General features: G+C 40.2%; 1 protein-coding gene across 6 annotated transcripts in view; it reads right to left on the reverse strand.

Annotated features, from left to right (window-relative positions):
* osp (myosin phosphatase Rho interacting protein outspread) overlaps positions 1 to 23,000 on the reverse strand; it is a 92,096-nt gene that overhangs the window by 19,455 nt on the left and 49,641 nt on the right. For 4 of the 6 annotated variants that reach the window (XM_017170691.2, XM_070283948.1, XM_070283934.1 and 1 more), the window contains exon 2: positions 12,953 to 13,033. In XM_017170691.2, the coding sequence (XP_017026180.1) occupies positions 12,953 to 13,033 (81 nt within the window). Of the gene's footprint in view, positions 1 to 12,952; positions 13,034 to 15,780; positions 15,802 to 23,000 lie in introns of all 6 variants that reach the window. The other 2 variants (XM_017170690.2, XM_070283939.1) reach the window with 1 other exon arrangement.

The raw sequence follows: 23,000 nt of genomic DNA on the forward strand, positions 1-23,000 counted from the left end.
GTTAATTGATCGTTTTAAGTTATATACTTCTCTGTTGGGATACTGACTTAAATATAATGCATTTCTATATAGATCCCCCTACAAAAGTTCACCGATCTCGACACATTTCATAAGACCTGTGGCAGCGTAACCGAAAATAAACATCAGAGCACATGTTGGATACCAGAGCAAATACCCGCAGAATCGGCTGGCACCGAAACTCCAAGAGCCAAGACCCATTTGTTAGAGCCTGAGACTCTGGCCCGGCCTGGGGGGAGGGGGCCGAAGCCATTGTGGAGTTTGCAGGGGCGCATGGAGATTATCTACGGCTCGCACATGGCACCGGGCGGTCGGTCAGACAAGATTATATGCGAAATGCGAAGCCAAATAACAAGTGTTACTCAAGGCAGCAAATTAATAGCCAACATTTTTCCAAACTAATCACGACAAGTGCTCCGGGTTTGGGACTGACACAGAAAACTCGAACGGCCAACTGGCTGGCTCAGAACAGGCAAAACGCCAGCTTGCTGGAAAAGACAGATAGATCAGAGCGGAGCTTAAATGCCAGAAAATGCAGTAAGCGAAAAATAAACATGAAACATGAAGAAAAATGAGGGGCAAAAACGTTTCTTGCCCTCCGGGGTTCGCCGCTTCGAATCGCCATGCCAGGCACCACCAGGCCCCCCCCCCCACCATTGCATTCAGCTGGCGACCGTGGACAATTCCACATTCGGGCGGGAGTGGAGCAGAACTTGAGCCGCAGATCCCAGATTCCGACACGTGCCCGGCGACAATGGGCTCGACAAATGCCCATGACAATTGCCGGAATATAAATAGAAAACATTTTGCAAATTTGCGTCCATTGACACTTTGAATGATACAGATCTCTCGCTGGTCCCGTTCCGCCCGACGAAGAGTCACCCTGTTTAGCTGGGGGGTCTCCTTTTGGCCCACGCAAGCTGACAAACCCTTTCCTTTCCCCTTTCCCAGTGCGCCCCTGTGTCTGTGCGATACCAATTTCAGCCTTGAGGCAGCAAACCACTTTGTAGGTACAAGAGACGAATGTGAAAAGATGTCAATGCACTGAGAGAATATGTGGTCGAATGTGGTCTTTCTTATAAATTTATAGATCCAACAATTTTTGCGGTCTGTTGATCTTAAAATGTAGGTTTTAAACATTTAAATCTTTTTAAAATTGAGGATACAAATAGGAATATTTTTCAATTTTTCCAAACTTAATTTAACAAAAGCTTGAATGATTTTCCTCATCTTTATAATTTTATTTTCACTGTTAAAATAAGCAATATTCTTAAAGGGGGCCCACAAAGAAGGGCGGGAAAAGGGGCACTGGGACCGGTCCTGGGTGCATGTAACACAATCAGGAAGTAATTTTTATGCTATGTACCCATAGCATGTGTCGCCGTCATCGTCGACGTAGCTGTTCTTGGCTGCCATGGCCGGTGTGTGTGGTTGCTGCAGCGAGTGATCTGGCCAGTCAGTTGGGACAGTCGCTCAGGCAGGCCAGGCAGAGGCAGGCGAGGAGTTGGATTCAGTAGAGTTGAGGAGTTGCTCCGACAGATCATGGCTGTTCTTGCGTGCTGACGGAGAAGAATCGCATTGGTGCTCCCTTCTCCCTTCGGCATTCGAGGGGGCAATGCATTGCATTGATTGCCAAGATGATGAAGACGATGATGTGAGGCAATCGTTTGATCAATCTTGGCCAGTAGTTCAACGTTTACTGTTATTAGTTGCTGGAGCATTTTGATCGTTCCGCATATAATTTTCCTCTTCTTCAATAGAAAGTTTCTGACAGCCAGAAAAAGGAAGTTTATGGGGAGAAGAAATTGCTAACTTTTAAGTTGGAAGTTGAGGTCTTGAAATTTATACTGATATATTTTTAAATTTTTTGTAGTATTCTTTAATAAATATAAAAATTTCTTGGAAAACTTAAAATGTATAATTTAATTTCCTTCGTATACTTTTCATCACAGGCAATTGCAACCCTTTTAATAAGCAGAAAATGAAATCGGAACCGCTCAGGCCGACACAGAAATTCCACTCCAATCAACAACTCAATCCAAATAATAGCAAGTATCTGAAATGCAATTTGAGCTGCCTCACGAAAGACCTGCGAAATGGGAAACTAACGGAAAACCAACGAATTGTGAAATAATTTGGTAATTTCAAATTTGATGGAAACCAAATTGCGGCAATAGAAATCGATTAGCGCCACGCTTCAACTGCCCAATAGAAAAAGTAAAAACAAAGCTGCTGAGCCGAAAAAAAATTAAGTTATCGAAAATAGCTCTAGAAACTGATCGCTAAACGAAGCTCGTGCGGAATGCGTTGGCTCCAACCGATATATAAATATATATATATATATATATCCTCACTCCCCGCTACCGTGCCTTGTTCCACTCTTCGGAAAACTCATTCAGCCATTAAATGCCGTTATCTGCTGATTACACAATAAAAGCACAACCACAAAGCTGCAGCAGCAACAAAGGCTACTGCAGCAGCGCCCAGAGCCAAGAGACCTAATTCGAGGCGCATCTGTGAAAGAGCTGCGAGTGGTGGCGACCGGGAACCACCGAAGGAGGCAGCAGCCGCTGCAGCGGCAACATGCAATAATATAACGTAACATTTAGAACGTCTTTGTGGCTGCTGATGCTGCTGCTGCAACTCTCTTACCCACAGAAGAGAAGTTGCCGCTGAAATTTCTCGCAACATTTTGCTGTCTTGCATCATTAGGAGATGCACAGAGCAAAAAAACAATAACTTTTTAATGGATTAATAATTGTGATTGAGAGTATATACAATAAAACTACTTATCTAGGCTTACATTTTGTTTAAATGAAGTACGGAAATATTTTGAAATATATTTTTTATTATTATTATTATTTTTATTTTATAGCATTTTATTAAAATCCAATTCTTAGAAAAAATCGAAGAAAACAAAAAGAGCAGAAATCTTTGCGAAGCTGAATTTTTCCTATTTTTTTATTCATTCTCCCATTGTTAAGCACACTATTTCCTATGAAATAAAGACATGTTAAAGCGATTAAAGCATTCTTTAAATTATAATAAAATAAATAATGAATGCTAATTAATATCATTCACAGATATTTTTAGACTACGCAGACAAACACATTAAGGTCTAAATAAAATATTTAAGCCTTTATTAATTTAATGAATAAAAAAGTACAAGCAAGAATAAAAAACCTTAGTAAAGTAAGCCATATTGGCCAAAACCTTATTATTGAAATTCTTTATAATAATAACATTATTACTTTAATTATTAAAAACTTTTTGAATTCAATTGATGTGAAAAATATTCTGATTTCTATGCATAAATAACCGAGTTTTGCGCAAAAAAACAATTCGCTTTCATATAAATGTATATTTTTGTGTGCAATTTTTGTTGTTATTGTTTAAACAACAGGTAAGGGTACTTGGGATGTTGGTTCCATCGCAGTCGACTTTCTTTTCTTATTTTCAAGCTTGGGAAGTGCTGTTGGCGATTGCCTGGGCGACTGCCGCCTGCCTGCCTGCTTGCTGGCTTACCTGAGCTGCCTTGTATCTAGGTGCAAGAAATCGAGTCTCAAATTGCGCCAAAGCCGGCAAGTGGCCAGCTCGGCTCTTGGCCATTAGTTATTAGAGCTTGGTCAACGTGTGTGCTGTGTCAGGTCTTGGTATTGGTGTCTTGGAATTTGCAACAAGTTTTGCTAAAATATGATATTACCCAAGCAGGTTGCAGGCAAAAAAAAAAAAAAAAGTCTAACAGCAACAACAAGCACAGCAGAAATATTTGTTGGATATTTGGAAATGGTCCCCCCCCCCATTCCCACTCCAAGTCCAAGTCGGGTGAACAAACTCCAAAAGTCACTTTGGTTGCAAGACTTGAGAAAATGCATATCAAAAACCTTGAGGGGAGAGCAAGGAGTTGTGAGCATCGTAAGTTATTCCCCATTGATTGACGTTGATTGCTGGTCTGGTCTGTCTTGTTTGTCGCGCGTTTATTGAACTAATTTACAGATTCAGCGCTGAATACGCAGTAACCATAGTTGGGGATGTGAATGGAGAGGGGAAAATCGCTATATATTAAATTGAAAATGTTGCTTGTAATGTTTTAATATAAATATTATATATTTTTTTGGTCTTTCGAGCCAGATAATACTAACACTTGTATTCGACGTCTTTGCGAGTCTTTACATAGTCATGCCTTTTAAATTTAAATAAAAGCAGAGGTACAATAACCTTTCATATTTTCAACTATCAAATACTACCATACATGTTTAAGCATTTCAGCATTTATGAGATAAATTTATTCCACGTCAAGTCAAACATTTTTCAAAAGCTTGCTAAAATATATCCCACAGTTCGAAGAGTATTGTGCCATAATAAATTGATGCAAATGAACTTTTGACCAATGAAGGTCAATTGCCTTTTGTCAGTGTTTCTGTGTTGTTTGTTATGCCATGTTGTCATAGCCACGAGACAGAGACAGATGAATGGAATGGATGAGGCTCCTCGTACCCACTCAGCTAAGCATGGGCTAATTATGAGCTGCAGACCGACCCACCGACAGTCCCCGTCCCCGAGTATACAAACATAAACTAATTGAATCGGCAAGACCGGCGGGAAAAACATATAACCCCAAAGCCGAAACCGAAACAGAAAAAATCGAAGAAAAATGCCATAATGGGTTCACTAATTGCTTCAATTAGACTTCGACCGAGGCTCTCGAAGGCAGCAGCGCAACAGGTGTGCGAAACGACCGACAAAGTTGTGCAATATCTACGAGTATATCTAGGGGCTCAATTGCGGTCCCTCGGCACTCAACACTCGGATCTCTCTATTGTTTTCGAAAGCTTACATTATTTTTGTTGTTTCGCTTTTGCGGTCACACCTTTGAGGATTTTTCAATTAAACGATCCGCTGACCTTGATACCTGGGCTCCCCAATCAAGTTTCTAAGTGCACAGATCAATCGCTGCAGCTCTCAAGTCTTCTCGATTCCGTCTTCACTCACCTGAGAGAAGGGAGAGGAGCATTTAAAAAGATTCATTAGTGTGTTATTAGATGCAAGAACACGGACGTAAGACGAACAAGCACACTTCCTTATTGCCCACGGGGAGATCCCTAATCTGGACGGCCATTAAAAATCCAAGAAACCCTCAAATACACTGAGATTTATTAAGGTTTTAAAAGGGTTTTTAAAAAGTAATGGTGGAAGTTTCAAGAACTACCAGTTTAAGGGTCAAACTTGAGCAACAATTAGTTTGTTTAAAAATTAAATTTTTATTTTACTTGGATTATTTTGCGCAGTGTCATTAACTCCTTTATGCTAAAGTGATCGCAGCGAAGAGCTCGCTGGCATAATGAATTGTCAATCATTATGCAATCTTCGAGTGAAAAATGATGCAGCAGGTTTCTGTGCTCTTTTAGCCGGAGAATGCGTGGGCCGCCAACATTTAGACAGACTCCCGAGACAGTCAGATAGTCAGACAATGTTGTGATGTGCAACGGGGTCTTAGATCTTTTGCCGTGGCATGTGGCGCTAGAGTAAAAGGCTCCAGAGGGAGAAAGAGGCCCGAACTCCAACTCGAATCTCGACTTGGAGTCGGGGCCCATCATTTATAACTCGGACAGCTCTCCGTTCCATTCCCTCGTCTGTTGGCTTTTGGCGTTGATTATGTGGCGTTTTCGTTTGCATACAGAAAAATATTATACAGCGTGTATAATCGGCCCTTTTAGAAAAACGAAAGACAACATGAACGATGATGGATGCCACAAGTTTGGATCATAAATTGAGCATGTTCCTATCTTGGACGAAAAGATGGACAGATTTGCGGAGGCGTCGTTGCTTAGCCTTGTCAACACGCCTAGCCCAAATGGTTGTTGGGAAATGATTTTGTCATCTGCGATTGATGGCTTTAAAAATGATTGAAAAATTGCTTAAAATTGAATTAGGAATTAATGAATAAATAAAACTTTATGGCAATGAAATAAGAATTGACTAGGGGATTAAGAAAATGTACTTGAGCTGTAGAGAATGATCCACATAATCAAAAATCTGTAATCACCTGAAATATCATTAAAGACCGACCCAAAGGCAAAGACAGATTGACAAACAATGAACTAATGTTGGCCATAATGACCGACTGTAATTGCCAAAGCACCGCAGGAAGTAAGTTATTGATTTAGTCATTACCCCGAGCACTAATTTTCAATATTCGTAAATCGGTTATTTCACAGTGGTTGTAATTTCGTACCAAGCTTACATTGTTGCTGTTCTCAAGTGAATGCAACTTCCTTTGGGGCGACAAAAGCGCACTTGTCGTGGTCATAAAAAGTTAATAGAGTTAACTATTAACTTGTCAGTCAGCCCCAAAGAAGTCAGTCATTTGGCTAGAGGCGCCAATTGTGAAATATAGAAGCACACACAGAAAAAAAATAGTTTAATGTTCTTTGTTGCACATAAAAATACACTTTAAATATACTTTATATAAAAAGAGATCATAGTTGTTTCTTAGATATTATATACTATTATTTTATGATTGTTTTAATACGATTTTCCATTTTTAGAACATGTTGTAATATAATTTCTGTACTGTTCTTGGTAATAGCTAAGTGCACTTCAACTAGCTCACAGGTAGAATTGCGACTTGGCCTGTTGTCGACTCACAAGTCGTCAATCATTTTCATTTCTTTAAACGTGTCAAATGACGGTCGCGAACGGAAATCGTTCACTAGTGGCTACTTTTTTATGGGGGACTGGTGCGACTGGTAGCCATCGTCGTCTGGGAGAGCGGCAATTGGCTTTTTAAATGCACCTTAATGCGATACGTGTTATACCGAAAGGAGGAGGGAATGAAAAACAATGAGAAACAATTGCAACACCGCTGCCACGCCTACAAATCTGCAGCTGCAGCAGGAGGCGGAGTTTTTTTTTTATTTTTTGTAATTACTGCGAACAAGAGACACTGTTGAAACGAGCTGGAAAAACTATACCCATGGCTTGGAAACACAAAAAGGAAATTACGCGGAAATCAAACATCAAATGTCTCCCAGGTGATTTTGCAAGGAGCCATTACCATTATGATGAAAACGTTAGAGCGACCATTTCCACTAATTTTTTTTTCTCTTCTCCGGACTGTGTTGCAGTATTGCATATGAGCACAATGCGCAAACCAGATGACAAGAAACAAAAGCTGCAGCAGCAGATGAAAAATAAAACAAGTGCCCACAAAAAACAATGCACAAAACTGCAGCCAACAAATGAAAAAGTTGAGTAATATGTTGGATGGGCAGGCTGGGCTCAAAAAGTTGGTTAGAGGTCCCAAAGGAAGAGCGTGTATCGAATGTGGAATATGCTGGAGTTGGAAGTTCAATATAATAAAATATATGGAAAAGTAGCTATGAAATAAAATGTCTAAATAAAAATGCTTGAATTAAATTAAAAATCATATTAATATTAACTATATCTTCACCCTACTACCCCGCTGTCCCAGCAATCCCCATATTTGGAGAGTATCCATGGGTATCCATGGAGCAAACATTTTATTAAGCCTAGCCCGTGGGCTTGATGAGCACAATAAAACCACAGCTCAGTTAGAAATATAGCCTCCGACTGGGTCTGCCGCTTGTCAGTTCGTCAATGCAACCACCACCCCCCACCTCCACCCCACGAGAGACCCATGCTCATCACTCATAGCGGCTTCGTTCGGCGACAGTGACGGCTTTGAAATCCAATACGCGATCTTTCGCAGTCATCGTCATCTCCGTTAGACGCTCCGTCACGTAAGTCCCGCCTTGTCTTAGCTCGCCGTTTTATGTAATTACAAGAAGCAAAAAAAAAAAAAGAAGAAAAGAAAAACTAGCGAAGCAAAAACAAGTAAGAACGCTTTTAGTGGATTATAAAATACTCTACTTAAAGATGTACTTATATCTTTTATTATTATTAATTTTAGATAAAAGAGCATTTTTGATCTGTGAGCATCCAGTGATTGTTTTAGCACTGTGATATTGATTATAAACTTAAATATTTTACATTCTATATAAATTTTGTATATATATAAATTAATGCTCTCTTATTTTTTTTAGTAAAATACTCGAAATAAATTTACAAAGAAAGGGTATCCAAAAGAGCATGTGTTTCTCAGGCAGTTGTCAGCTTGAAATATGACTATAAACAATGTGCAGCGAGAATTCTATTGTAGACTACTTTTTTACTTGCTGAAAGGACTTGAAAGCTTAGATTATTTTCTTAGCCTATGTATGTGTTTCGTTTCTGCAGCTTTCTTCACCTTTTTTGCCTTTGAATTGTTTGTGGCATTGGTGTGGTCTTGACAGCGCTTACCGTTAGCAAATGGAGGCCCAGGATGGAGGCCCAGGAGAGGCGAGCGAGCAATCAATTAGCTCAACTTCGGGTGGGTGGAAAAGGGAGGAGTTCGAAAAGGCCCACGCCGAGAACTCCATCCACTCCGGCCTCTCCAACGCTGACAGTTACAAATGCATCACTCGCTTGCGAGTCGTGGGCTAATTTGCGGTTTCAGCTTGCAGCCAAACTAATTAACATATAAATTTAGAGGTGTTGCACTTTGTATTTATTTATGAATGAAACTGACAGAGACAAAGAGATGGCTGGATGGCTGGCTGGTCGTGGAGGTGGAAGAGGAGAATGGGAAGTGACTGAGCACTGAGAGAAATCGGTCAACTACAAAAACATATAAAATATATAGTTAAATTTCAATTTGAGCCAAGTTCCGAGACTCTTTTAAGATATATCAGTGAGCTAGTGAATCATTTATCTCTAGAGATAGTGACAGTATTGACAAAAACTAAAAGAAAGTAAAACTTTTGGCTCGTTACAAGGGCTTCTATTAGATATTGAAGATATTCAAAGATTCAGAACTTTTCTTTTCTGTCAGTGCCCCAATCTGCATTATGCATTTCGTTCTCATATGCCAGCCAAGGTCGCTCTCAGTTCCGTTCAGCTAAAAGGCAGCAGCATCGACAACAGTCGATTGCAGTTTATGGCCAAGAGTTTAGCCAGCCAAGATTTATTGGCATGTTATTCTAATTGCTATTTATTAGCGGTGGGAGACAGCGTCCGCAGAACTGCAGAGCTGCAGTCTCAGTCATTCAGTTAGTCATTCCACTCATTCGTTCATTCAGTCATTCCGAAGCTGTCAGGCCGTCAAGTGTGCAAATTAGTTTGTTTGGTTTGGTTTTTATGCATGTGCTTAACCCACTTGTCCAATGTTTATTTCGAATTGCTCACCTCAAGCCAGCAAAAATAATTACAATATATAGAAATATTTGCAAGAATAGTTAATGTTTGGGTGGTGTTTGTCAGTGGTTTCCGATTTTAAGATAAAACAAAAACATTCCCACTCAAAAAACGTTATAAATTTTATACGATTACGAAAAATATATACTCCTTTCGTACAGATACAAGTAAAATTAGTTTTCAATCAGCAAGCACATAAATATAAACTAATTTTATGCAATCTTCGCTCCGTGTATCCACACTCAACTGGCTGCAGCCTGTTGCGATCGCAATCGATAGTTTCCATTTCGATCTTCCGTTAATTGCGATTAATGAATTTGCGCCATGTAGACGATTTTCAGTTAATATTCTAATTTGTGTTCCTACCTCGGCCTCCTCCCCAGGCACTTGTAATTAGTTTTGAGAGGAAATTGCCAACGACTACGCACACTGTGGGCGTTGAAAGGAAAATGAAACCAAATAAAACTCATCCATATCGGTATGCCGCCGTTCTAAAAAGATGGAAAGAGAACGGACGACCGTAAAATGTTAGATGCTCATTTTAATAGCGGATTCTCTTGGCCATCAAAAGCCCATAAACCGAGTCTGGGCCCGGGCCCGACCGCAAATCGCAGCTATTACCGCTGGAGATACAAAATAAATATGCAGCATTTCGTGTAAATCGCCCACCAAGCCAAAACACTTCCTTTATAAAGCTCAGGGAGGCCGAGACCGAGACCGAGTGAGAGGCCGGCTAATGCGTGCATAATTTTTAATAAATATTTTTCAAGATCTCCCAGCTGCAATCGCAGACTGCCCGTGGAGCCCGTCCGAAAACGCTTCCTGGTTTAATTAATAAGCTGCAGTCTGGCAGCAGCTCCTACTGGCCGGTGGCCAGGCCAAACTTGTCAATCAGCAGCATTTTTGAAACGGTGACCAGCCTGAGCTTGATGATTGGGATTATCAATTTCATTATCAAGTCCAGTTTCAGATCAGAGCAGAGCCCAGGTACGGTGCAAGTTGAGTTACCGATAATATCGATAAAGTACTAAGAAAGTTCGAATCTATAAAAAAATATGGGAAAATTATAATATAATTTATAGTTAAATTTTAAGCCAAATGTAAGTCAAGACTTTGCCTATTGTGGTAAACAAAATCGAAGTTCGGCTAATTTGTTAAACCATCGATAGTTTTAACAGTGCTTTCGACTGATGCAGCCAACACTGATTCACTTCCGCTTGTTGACTACGTTCGGGAGCAGGTACTAGTACGTTGAACTCCCCTGCTCCACAACATCGCTCAAGGCTTCCACCCAGTGCCTCCTCACGCAAAAGTCGTCATTATGAAAATATTCCCCATTTCCCCCCGTGTAGGCCAAAGCTTATCGGCTGCTGCTCAGCCAGCGCTTATGTTGCCCACGTGTCCATTCGTCCGACCGTCCAACTTTCCGTCTGTCGTCGCTCGAGCAGGTTTTTCCTTTCTGGAAATTATGCACTTTGTATGCAGAAAAGTTGGCGTGGCGATAAAAATCTGCATAATTTCAAGACGTAAGTTTATTGCCGTTTCCTAGCGCTCGGCGCGAGCGGAAAAGATGCTCGGCGGGCGAGAGGAGGGGCTGCGAGTGGCAGTTGCAAGAGTGTGTCTTTGCATTCTCTCCCCCTGGATGCACTGGCCCTTTTGATAATCGTAATCAATATTAAGTTATATGATAAATTATCGGATACCAAATTGTAGCATTTAACTTGTCAAGGGAAATTACGAAAATTATGCCGAGACAAAAAAGATTTCGGCGACAGCAGTGGTGGAATTACTTTTGGTGATCCGGTTAACTTTGGATTTTTATTAAGAGTATTTATTATGGTACTGGGTTGGGGTACTCATTGACTAAGAAGATCTTATTATAGGCGCCATGTATTTGTTATTAAAAAATGCAGAAAATTCGATACCAAACTCTATCTCCATGCAATCTCTTTATAGCCTTATCCTCATCGCATTTCAGAATCAAGTGGCTTAAGAATATATATTTATTTATACATCTCTTCATAGTAAAGTTATAAATTATAATAATAAACAACATTTAACTCAAGCTCAACTATTAATACTTGTTAACATAAAAAGACTAATAATACATAAAGTCTCCAGTGGATAATTGCCTAAATGTACTTTCTTTCCGTTACCGCTACGGCACCACAATCTGTCCCGCCCTTTATTCACGGAACTGTATGAACGTTTCGGCCTCTGCTTCCGACTTTCTTGAATCTGTGAAACTGGAAAAGCAGTCAGTACGACTCACAACATCCGGTTAGTTGCTGCGACTGCTTCTGCGCAAATGTTAATTAAATACCTGTCCATCTATTAAAAAACATACGTAAATTTATGTTGTTAACAAGGAAGTGCGCTCTGCGCATGCGCACACTTTTATTATTATCATCAGCATCGCTGTCGTTGCCGCAGCTGACCGGGGCTCAACTCAACACACATCAGTGGCAGTGTGCGGCCACCATTCGGCCATTTGGCCATTTCTACCTGTCCGCCCGTACAGCCGCCTCCTGCCACCTGCCACCTGGCCCAAGTGCTGGTGGTGGACACACCATCACCGTCCAGATGCTGCTCTCTATTGCGGCAAGGCCTGTAACTGTTTGCAGCCATTTGCATATGTCGCCGAACGTTTGCGTTGTGGCTTTAACGAAGCGCTGCTGTCGCCACGTCGCTACGTTATTCGCTAATTGGTCAAGATAAAAATCTCGCTGGCAGGGAGTGAAGTGACGACGTCGACCAGCCTGTATCCTCCATCCTGCATCCTCTATTAACCATTCCCCCAGCCCATAAGAATGAGGAAGATGATGTGGGAGAGGCGTGGCGTAGTGCTGGTCATCACCAGACACAACTTCGGATGCACTACCATAAAAGCCAACTCAAAAATTCAAATAGGAGCCTAAACGTATAGGCTTAAAGAGGTTATTATGTTAAAAAAAGAAATTTTATACAAAAAGATAACGATATTTTTCTTTCAAACCAAACAGAATCAAATTTGAAGTTAGCATTTAAATATTTAAAATTGTTTTTTTTAGTAATTTATTTGTTTTTAATATTTAAATATTTCTTCAAGTGCATCGGGTGGCAAACTGTCATCATTTCTTAGCCTTCCCCTTGCCCGTTCCCGTTTCCCCGACTCCCCAACCAGTGGCACTTTCTTTGCGAACCGAAAAAACAACAAATCGGTGGCTGCCAGTCGCCTCTTTCCCGCCAGATGCTGTCAAATATTTGCTCAAGTGTTTCTGCTTTTCGCACCACCCCGCCAACGCCTCCGAGTCGCCACCCATGTCAACCCTACCGCACCCCCTTTGGGTGGACAAGGCTGGCAATTTGCTTTATGGGATTTACTTGTAGTGGGGATAGGCGGTTTGGCATTTTTGGGAAAGTGGACATCGAAAATTTGGTTAGCCTTAATGCATTCGAAGTGTGAGTTTTTTTTTATATATTTTTTTAAGCTTCAAAACGAGCTGGTCTTTGTAAGCGTGGATCTCTAGAGAAAAGCAAACGAATATTTTTAAATTAACGTTATATTTCTTTAAGCCTCACCTTAAATTTGTCAATTTCATAAACTATTTTAGATTCAGCATAAACATTCATCTTGTATTCAAATATTAGAAGTAAGATTCTAGAATATAAACGTGTTATGAATATATTAAAAACTCACCTTTGTTCTGTACAATGGATTGCTAAAGTCCCAATCTGGCGCCACAAATAAATATCCACATTTAGAGACCTTTCGCGATGCCTACAAAAATGTTGAAAGAGAGAAAATGTGTTAATATGTGTTCAAAAATATGTTGTATAAGACTCGGAAAAACATTTCAATGCTAATTGATTATGGAATTTAAATGACATAATTTTGACATAAACTACAGCAAATTATGTAAATATTTCTCACAGATTTGATAACGATCAGGCATTATTATAAAACCAAAAGAAATTATTCTCAATTTGCAAAAACACATCAATTCAAAAACTACGTTGGCGAAAAATAAAGAAAATAAAACAAATTTGGTTATCATATCTTGCTTATCACCACCATAAAAAAAAAACAAAAAGTAAATGTGTTTTTAATTAAAAAATTCAAACTTTTTCTTAGCCAGCCGTTTGTGTTTTTGGTTTTTATCTCCGCCTGCTTATCGCAGCTTTTCGTTATATATGTGGCGCACGTGTTAACTTTACCGCAACCAGGTGTACCATACATACTGACAGATACATTTGTCTTGGCCATGACTAATGTTAATGACGTACGAGAATTTCACTATATTACTAGAATTTTGCAAAAAATTGCATAAATACAGATGTATGAAGATTATATTTCGCAAATGAAAAAAAAGCTAACTAATTTAAACTTTGCAATCTATAATTACTTGTAATATCATTGTGCTTGGTATTTCTTGTAATCAACAATATAAATTAATAATAAAATATGAATAAATAATAAAAATTAAAGATGATTCCCACCCAATGCTTACAATGAACCCTCAATTAAGCCACCTTGTGTCAGCGACCTTACCACCCCCTGGAATCGCCTAGGATGCCGTCCGATTTCTTGATCCCAAACGACCCCGATCATGTCTTGTAAGCTGACACCACAAAATGTATACAAAACAATAAAATCACAAAGAGTGAGGCTAGAAATGTGTAATACGGTAGTTCCCGGCCACTCACTCGACTCGGTGGTGCCAGACTATCCAGCAACTGAACAAAGTTGGCCGAAAGAAACACCTCCTCCTTCGCCTCCTCCCGCTTCCCTTCCACGCGGAGGTCTGATCGAGCCACTGTACTCTATATATTCAATTTTTTTTTCTTTTCTTTTTGGGGTCTCCGGCTGTCTGGTTTGCAATTACGCTGGCTAATTTTATTTATCTGGTTTGTGTATTTTCCTTCTTTTTTGTTGTTGTTCATTTTATGATATTCTCTGCGATTTCAGTGGTTGTTGTTGTCGGCGGTGGGTCGTTTAAATGCGCCATTAACATTGATTTATGTGAAAAGTCGCACGTTTGTATTCAAATAGCTGGGGCAGAGAGAATGAGTGAGAGACTTGCAAGCTGCAACAGTAGCAGCCTTCGCTATTGCTGCAGTTTCAGTTGCAGTTGCAGTTTGCCGTCTGCAGTCTGCAGCAGCAGCAGCAGCTGTCAGGCTTTCATCAGGTTAAGTCAGTCGACACGTTTTCCACATAAATTTCAATGGGTCCGAGGAGTTAAGTGACAGAAATGGGCTCAGTTCAGCCTTAGTGGTAGCACCTTCTAACGACCCGTTGGCGATCGGGCTCACACGATCGCCGAATTGCGATCTACTTTTGTCACATTACAAAACACCATTTGGTGGCGAGGCCGATCTCCAGAGTCCCGTTGGCTACTCGTAGTACCCGACCACGTACATAGCCTAAGCCCCACTCCGGGGACAGGCCAACATAAATTATCAATGCCAGTCTGGTTCTTGTTTTGGTTTACTTTTTTGTCGTTTTGCACAAATGAAAAAACAATTGTAAAAAATCGTGACTAAATGAGTCACAATTGTCTTCCAAATTGTGCGAATTGTTATTTTCGTTTGCTGTTCTATTGATTCAACACTGAAACTATATGCTAATGTGGAAAGGGCCTGAACCCTGCTAACTACTGACCTGGCACTCAGGCAGCTTATAAAAGTTATGTGCTGATTTCAGATTAAATTTAAGATCGCATTTTGCACAGCAACATGCTCCAGCTTAATTGTTCCAGAAGCCCAACCCAACTTCTGTTCTTAGCGGATTTTTCAGAACGAATCCGAACGACATTCTGGAAATGTATGCATCGCGCATGTCGCTGCTGACACACAAAACACAAATGGGGAGACTTTCAGCTTAAAGGGGGGCTTTCGGAGCTGCGCGTGCAGAATTTTGAGTGAGCGGTTGGGGCGGCAAGGGCGTGGCTCCGCCCCCAGGCGCTGGCTAATGAAGCCAAGCGCGCCGTGTAAATGTGGGCCGACCCCAAACAAAAGCCCCACTGATTGATCGCGCCAGATCCCCAGCGAGTGAGTAACTTGAGCACAAGTACGAATGCTAATGACAAATCAACAGACTGTGAACAGGCACTGGGAACCCAGCTCTGGCAAAGCCAGACTCGGTTTTGGGCTCCCCAGTGATTTGAATGGAAAATTATTAAAACATTCGATATTATCGAAGTAGCAATCCAAATGTTGTAACTTTTTTAAATGCTTATTTTAAAATAAAAATAAAATGTGTGAGTAAATGTGTAGGTATATATATAAAATGTATATTTTTGGAACCCTTTACATTTTGGTCCTTCGAGCCGGATAGCCTTATATCTATAAATAATAAATGCCAGTTTTATCCAAAATTTAAATAATGATGAGTCAACTAAAGCTAGTAAGTAATGAATATATCCTAGAATCTGCCAACTTCTATGAAAATACTCAATAATATGAAGTCATGCAAGAGAGACATAAGTAGAGAAGCTACTCTAGGCTTAGTCTCAGCCTCATACTTACTGGTTCAGTCAGACCCGTTCGCTGTTGCGCAAGCGTGCAAGATACGAATAGAGAATGCATTCGGTTAGTTATAGAATTAAATAGTATTGAGGGAAAAGTCTTGGATGGAGCGATTGAAGAGGGGAGGGAAGAGACAATCCAAATGACTCAATTAACGGCGGGGAAGATGACTGCGGTGATGCTGATGCATTTTGACATTTAGCCACATTCAAGATGACATTCAAGAGGCTCTTGATGAAGATGAAGGCGAGTCCCAGCTGCAGAGCCAAATGAATTTAAATTGCATGAGACCGGGTTGTTTTCGATTTAATTTGATAACAAACCAGAGGCGAGACGACGGATCGTCGCATACTTATGACTGTGAAATGTCAAATCAAAAGTCACGTTTTTCACTCACCGCGCGCTGATTTATTGGCAGCGGCTGGGCCATTAACTGAATTGTACCGCTGGCCATAAATTGGCTCTGGCTAGGAGCTGTGGAAAATTTCACTTTTGCTGCAGCGCCGCTGCTCGGCTGTGGCTAATAAGCCAAAAACCGATTGACAAATAAACAATTTGTGGCAGCCCCTCCACATATCACGTATGCGCACACATCTGTATTTATCCGTACGTATACCAAATACTGTGTTTAGCTAGTAGACTCACGCACACGTGGATCATGTCCAAGTCAAAGTCAAGTCAAGTCGAGTCACAAACCCGCTTTGGCTTCGGCTTCGAGTTGTAAGTTGGAGTGGAAAGTTGTTTGCAGCCCCGGCCTCTTGAATCTCGTTGAATCTCTTGGGCTTTTGACTCAATTTCAGCCTCAGCCTCAGCCTCAGCCTCAGTCCCAGTCCCAGCCCCACTGCTGTTTGCTTATTTATTTTTGTTTATTTATACATGTGTATTTTCAATCTGGCCGCTGCAGTTGTTGTTTCGCTTTGAGTTTCTAAGTTGTGGCTTAATAGGCAAGCGGCAATAACCGGCGGACAGCCAGCATCCTCAACCGCAGCGATAACAACAACAGACTAAATCATCATTAGCCACCACCATCCACATCCATCCAAATGGCAACAGGTTTTCCAGGGTTGCGATAAACAATTTTTGGTTTGCGATCTCTGATCACTAATTTCAGCAAAAATCCAGCAAATGATATTTGATTTTCAATTTTAACTTTACGATTTAATAGAGAAGCTTAGTTTTATTCCAATATTAAATAACTACATTAGTTAGTTTTTTTAATTTCCTAACCTTGATTAAGTGTAATTAAATCGTTACATTAAAAAGTAATAGTATTACCTTAGATGTCTCTAGTATCCGCGCTATCTTGTATCTTGGGAAAATTTTGTTTGAGAATTGGAATATCTTGACTTTTTATCAGTGAATGAATACAATTTATTTTTCGTATCACTTATTACACGGGGAGGTTTTCGAGAAGCATAATTAATTTGTGAGAAAAGCTTTCTTTGCTGACCATGAATCGATGCTCTTCCGACTCGCTTAAGTGGCTTCGAATAAAAACGAAAGTGGCTGCCCAAAAGGGCCGCTGCCGATCTTAGCCCGCGATTAAGCCAATGATGGCTAATCTCTGGTCATTCATATGTATAAGTATACGCTGTCGTACCTTAACCATCGCCACGCATGGCAGCGACCCCGACATGAAATATGATTAATAAGTTTCGCACGCTTATTAAGTCTCCCACTCCCAAAACCCAGGGAAAAAGACAGAGAGCCGCACTGGCAGATGAAAGTGGTTTGCGATCAGTTAAGACTCTGGTTGATTGACTGCTCATAAGGGCTTTGGACGGTAAGATGCAATAGTACATTTCGCCTTGAGAAAATATGGTCTCTCCCAACTCAAATATTAAAGGTTAAACCTTCAAACTGTCTTCAGGATGATCTTTTGACATATAGTAGTTTATTACATAATATTTCTTATAACTCTATTAAGATTGACTTGTTTAAAGAGGGAAAATTTAGGAACCTATAGTCCTAAGATCTTTTCAAACTCCAATAAATTCTAACCATCTTCTACGATATTCAATGGCTTGACTTATAGAAATTCAAAACACCTCTGAAAACGTATTCAAGGGTATCGAAAATCGAAAGCAAGAAAGAAATCGAAAGCGAAACTGCACAAAGCAAGCGAACCTGAAACAGAGACCCGAACATCAAGTGCAACCCACTGATGAACCGTCGCGTCGTCGAGCGGCCAAAAGGAGCAGTGGCGCAGTGCAAAGGGTGCGAAAGGGGGGCCGTCGAGTGGCAAGTGTATGGCACGGCATGGCATGGCATGGCACGGCATGAAAAATACGGTGTGCGCCATGGCATTGGGTAGCAAGTGTGACTGACCAGCAGCTGAGAGGCAACTGCAGTTGGAAATGAAAGCGAATGCCGAATGGCTGCTGCGGTTGTTGTGTCTTCCAATGGTTCAGTACACAGAGAGAAAATACAACACACTTTTAAAATTTAAATCAAAATTTATATAGAATAGGTAAGAGTTCAAAGAGGAATGGAACTTCAAGAATATAACTTCAATTATGGGTTTACCTGCAAACATTTCTGTTTGACTGGGAAATAAATACAAAACAATTTTATAAATTATACAAACTTAATATGTATTATTTTTTTAAGTAAGCAACGGCAATTAAGAGATGTTCCTTAAAAGAAATTAATTAAATAAAAATATAAGCAATATTTAATATTATAAAAATTCACACCAACTACAAACCTTCCTTATCTTAGAACCTTGAAATCTTTTTAAAGTCTGATTTGACCTAATAATTTAAATAATAATGTAGTGATTTCTTTAAATATTATAAATTAAAATTAATAAATTAAATTATATAAAAAATGTCTTATCATCTTTGCTGAAAAGTTTCCCTGTGTGCTGGTCGCCTGCGGTGCTCGGTCGCGCTTCAAGCTCCATTTACGAAACGCAAAAAAACAAAGCGGATCGAAGCGAGGGCCAAACAGATAAGCCCCAGAGAATGGAGGGGGGCAGACAGCATGTCTGTCTTCTGGCCCGATCCGGAACCACTGGCAGCGATCGAATCCGATTCGGGGCGAAGGCAATGCATCCCCACATCCGCCGACCAGTTCTGCCGGGCACGCCAAGAATTCGCCTGCCCTCGCCCAGCTACATAGAGCGGGAAAGTTTGGGGCCTTACTTTGTTGCCCCGGGAGTTATTAACATAACATAATATTGACTTGGACGGGCCGTGACCATTGTGTAATATTTAAGAAAACATTAAGTATTGGAAATTTCGTTTTCTGGTTTCGCTCTTTCTCTTTCCGATCGCCGGGGCAGTTTCACTTTCGTTGGCCGCTGTGGGAACTGCATGTGCATCATGCTGGGCTTGCACCGGATCGCATCTCGGGTTGGATGAGATCACCTGCATGGGTGACATCGTTTAGGCCCGGTAATTAGTCATCATTATGGAGTGGAGAAAGGGCATTGGGATGAGATAAATAAATATGGGTGCTTCCCTTAAGTTAAAATTGGTTTTGTCTTAATTTTCAAAGAAGAAAAAGTTATTTTCCTAATTTAAAGCATTTAAATGTAAAGATAAATATATAAAGTAACACTAAGCACATATATACATTTTTTTGTTAATTTTCTCATAATTTTTGTAACAAAACCAAACTCAAATCTAACCGCAAAATCAAATTATAAACCGAAATTACAAGCCCAAATGATAATAATTAAAGCTGCTATGGATGATGACTCGAAAGGAAACCTCAGCCCCAGACCTGGCTAATTAAAATCCCCAATAAAACTCATGAAAGGCAAACAAAACAAGTAATAAAGTAATACAGAAATAAATAATATAAATGAAATAAAAATCTAGTCATTCCTCTGCTTTTATTTACGGGAAATTACAATAGAAAAACTGTTTGAAATTGATTTTCTTGGGGGGAAAACAACGCACTGGCAGCCATAAAAAATTACAAAACAATTGTTTAAAGACAACATTTCACTTTCAATGGACGGGGGCAGAGGTGAAGATGGGTGTGCTGGACGAAGGCCTTTATTGGTGGCTTCATCATCTTTCGCATCTGTGGAGTCTGCTGCGTGGATGTGGAAGCTGTGCCGCTGCTGCCGCTGGTCGTTGGCTCTTCATTTGAAAGCGCGCGGCATTTGAAATCGACGTTCGATGGTGGAAAATCGTGCAAACGGATTTAAGTAAGTAAAAGTAAAAATCACCTTCAACGTTTTTAGCTTCTTGTGCGCCGTATATGTTTGCATTTGATTGTTTCTTTTTTGTTATACGAGCACGGGTATTTTTTGTTTTTTTTTTTTTTATTTTTATTGCCGCACATGAGTTTGCAAGTTGCCGCGATCCAACCCGAGAGACTCCATTCAACTCCGCTCCGAGTTTCGGGCGATAGACATCGCACATACACTCGCTCGCACAGGTCGTGTCTGGGCGACTGCGACTTCGACTCCATGATGCCAATCCGACGAAGACGCAGACGGTATTACAATTCATTTAGAAATGCATTTAAAAATACATAAAATACTCTGGCTGCTGACTGTGGCAGCCGCCAGGGGCCGGGAGTGGTGAGCGGCCAATGAAATGAAAGGGAAAAGAATGCAAAAATGAAATGGAAAGTTTCGCCAAGTGTTCACAGTGCGATCATAGCCATATATGCATCCTATGTGCAGGAAAACTGGTTTCCTCGTAGGCCAAAATAATGCAACATTTTAAGTATTAAAGTGTTAATGCACTTCAATAAATAAACTTAAAGACATTTTAAAACCATTTTATTAATTGTTTATATTTATTTTTAGAAGAGTTTTTTGTAAGGCAAGATGTTTTGGTATCTTCCATTGAAATCCATGAAATCTTGTTCCGATTTTATTATATTCGCAAAGACAAAGCATAGTATCAAAATATGATCTTTAAGCCTTAGCTGCATTATAGTTCCTTAAAATTGTAAATCAAAATCCCTTCAACATTTTCCAATGTTTGCATTTTTGTATAAAGCATTATCAAGCACAGGACATTTGAAACTTCCCACATCACTTGCGGCTAGTTATATTACCAAACCTCGGCAATCTTCATTATTTATGATATTGCACAACGATAATCTGTAAACATAAAAGGGAAAAACTGAAAAAACCCACAACAAGGGGGGACCTGGGACCACCTGGATTGATTGCTTTTGGGGTATATGCATACCAAATTAATCATCTGTCCGACTTCAGAGTGAGAAAGGGCGAAATGGAGATGGTTGACAGATGACCAACAACAAACGATTCGATGTCGTGCCCTTGTGTGTCAAATTCATCATTAAATGTCAACGCTTCGGGGGACCTTATGCGAAACTCTCGCAAAAAACCGATACAATCCAAGATCGAATGCCGCGCGGCGTGGGGAAAATCGGAGAAGGTGCAGCCAAAAAGGTTAACAACTCGCTGCCAATTGAGTAACTTAACAAGGAGAGCCACAGGGCGCTTATACGGAGCAAGACCAAGCGGAAAACGATGCTTGATGGGAAAATAAGACGTACAAAGACGACGTATGGATTCCCTGCTAAGCTCGAAAGTACTATTATTAATATTAAGAATAATAACTATTTATTATAACTATATGATTTCTTATATTCTATTTATGAAATATTAGATTAAAGCTTTCCTTTTATTTAAAATAATCAAGAATACAATCCCACAACACCATAGCCTTACAAATTCTTTCCATTTCCCTTAACTATCAATAATCTTTAGACCGATAAACTAAATTTTAAATATAAATATAATACATACTCGTAATAATGGCCCACAACCAGGCGCCTGGGATCGCGAGAAAACTAGCAAGACGGGTAAAAAACGAAATAATTGCGCGACTGCATATATTTTCGCAAGCAAAAAAAGTCGACGAGACAAACCAACTCACAGCTACTTTCGTTTTTAATTTAAAAAATAAAAAAAAAAACGAAACGAAATTATGCACTGAAGGAGGAAAAGCGCCTTGTGGTTGTGTGTTCGCCAGAGATCGTTGATCGTCGATCGCCGCCAAATGGCAACGAACCTTCGACAGACCGCAGTCAAGTTTTGCCTTTGAACATAAATTTAGCTAGGCCTTCGCGTCGAAGGAAAGCCGCGGGAAAAGCCAGGGGAGACTTAGTACCCCTAGTACTCGATCCCGAACCCGAGTCCAAGCCCGATGAAGATCGATGATTGTCATCGTCAGCGGCTGCTTTGCCGCTTGCTGCTGCTGTTGACACTAAGTGAAAGTGAACTTGATGGGGCCACGTCATGATCGCCGTCATTCATGATCGAGTTCGTTTGATCTTCGATTTTCGTTTTCCATTTGGTCTGCAGTGCTTGCTACTGCATTTTTCCCCCCGAATGGCCAGAGTTCAACAAGAAATATTTTACGCTTCACACTGTTCCGGGATACGCAAAATGTGGCACCACCAATAACAATTGTAAACTGTGGGGCATAGATAAAGGCTAAGGTTTTCCTTTCAGGTTTTCTTTTTTAAATTTGAATTTAGGAAATTAGATATTTAAAAGAGTGGATTTCCTTTCACATCTTAATAGGAATTTTCCTAGTTTTGAGGATTTAGGAGCTGGTCTATTGCAATAACTTGTTTATATTTAATTATATGAATGTTTCCATTAAAGTTATTGTTTTTAAATAGCTAAGTAACTTTATGTATTCTAATGATTAAAATATGTAATTTGTTGCACCCAACAAATGACCTCTAACTTAATTCAAGTGACTTTCGCAATGTTTTTTAAGCCCCTTCCCAAATACCTCCTTTTATCTGAGACTTTTAATTATCTAGAAGCTTACGTGTGTTTTACTTTTTTTTTTTTGTTTTTTTGACCGACATAGATTAGCATTGTGAATGGCATTATCGTTAATGGTAGTCGTTGCGGTGGTGTGCGCTTACCTGCAATGAGATAAAGAAATTTGTAGAAAAACGTTAGTTTGGTGGTTATGATAAATGGTACGTTTTGTGCTGGGCCACAGCCAACGTTCATTGAGTAGTGCATTGAGAGAAAAACTGGCACAAATGGCTTTATTTGAGTCGGTGTGCGCACTCACACAACCCAAGCGAGTGTGCACAACCAAAAAGGCGGGTTAACTTATATGGTTTTGGGGCCGATCCGGACGCGTCGGTTGTTGTAATTACAAAATTGGTTCGGAAAACGGTGGAGAGAGTTTGCCCCGCCGCCAATCCGATGATTTTTATGAATGAAAACACACAGAGGCCAAAAACGGTTCACC

The sequence above is a fragment of the Drosophila kikkawai genome, chromosome 2L, assembly GCF_030179895.1.
Source record: "Drosophila kikkawai strain 14028-0561.14 chromosome 2L, DkikHiC1v2, whole genome shotgun sequence".
Classification (NCBI taxonomy): Eukaryota; Metazoa; Arthropoda; class Insecta; order Diptera; family Drosophilidae; genus Drosophila; species Drosophila kikkawai.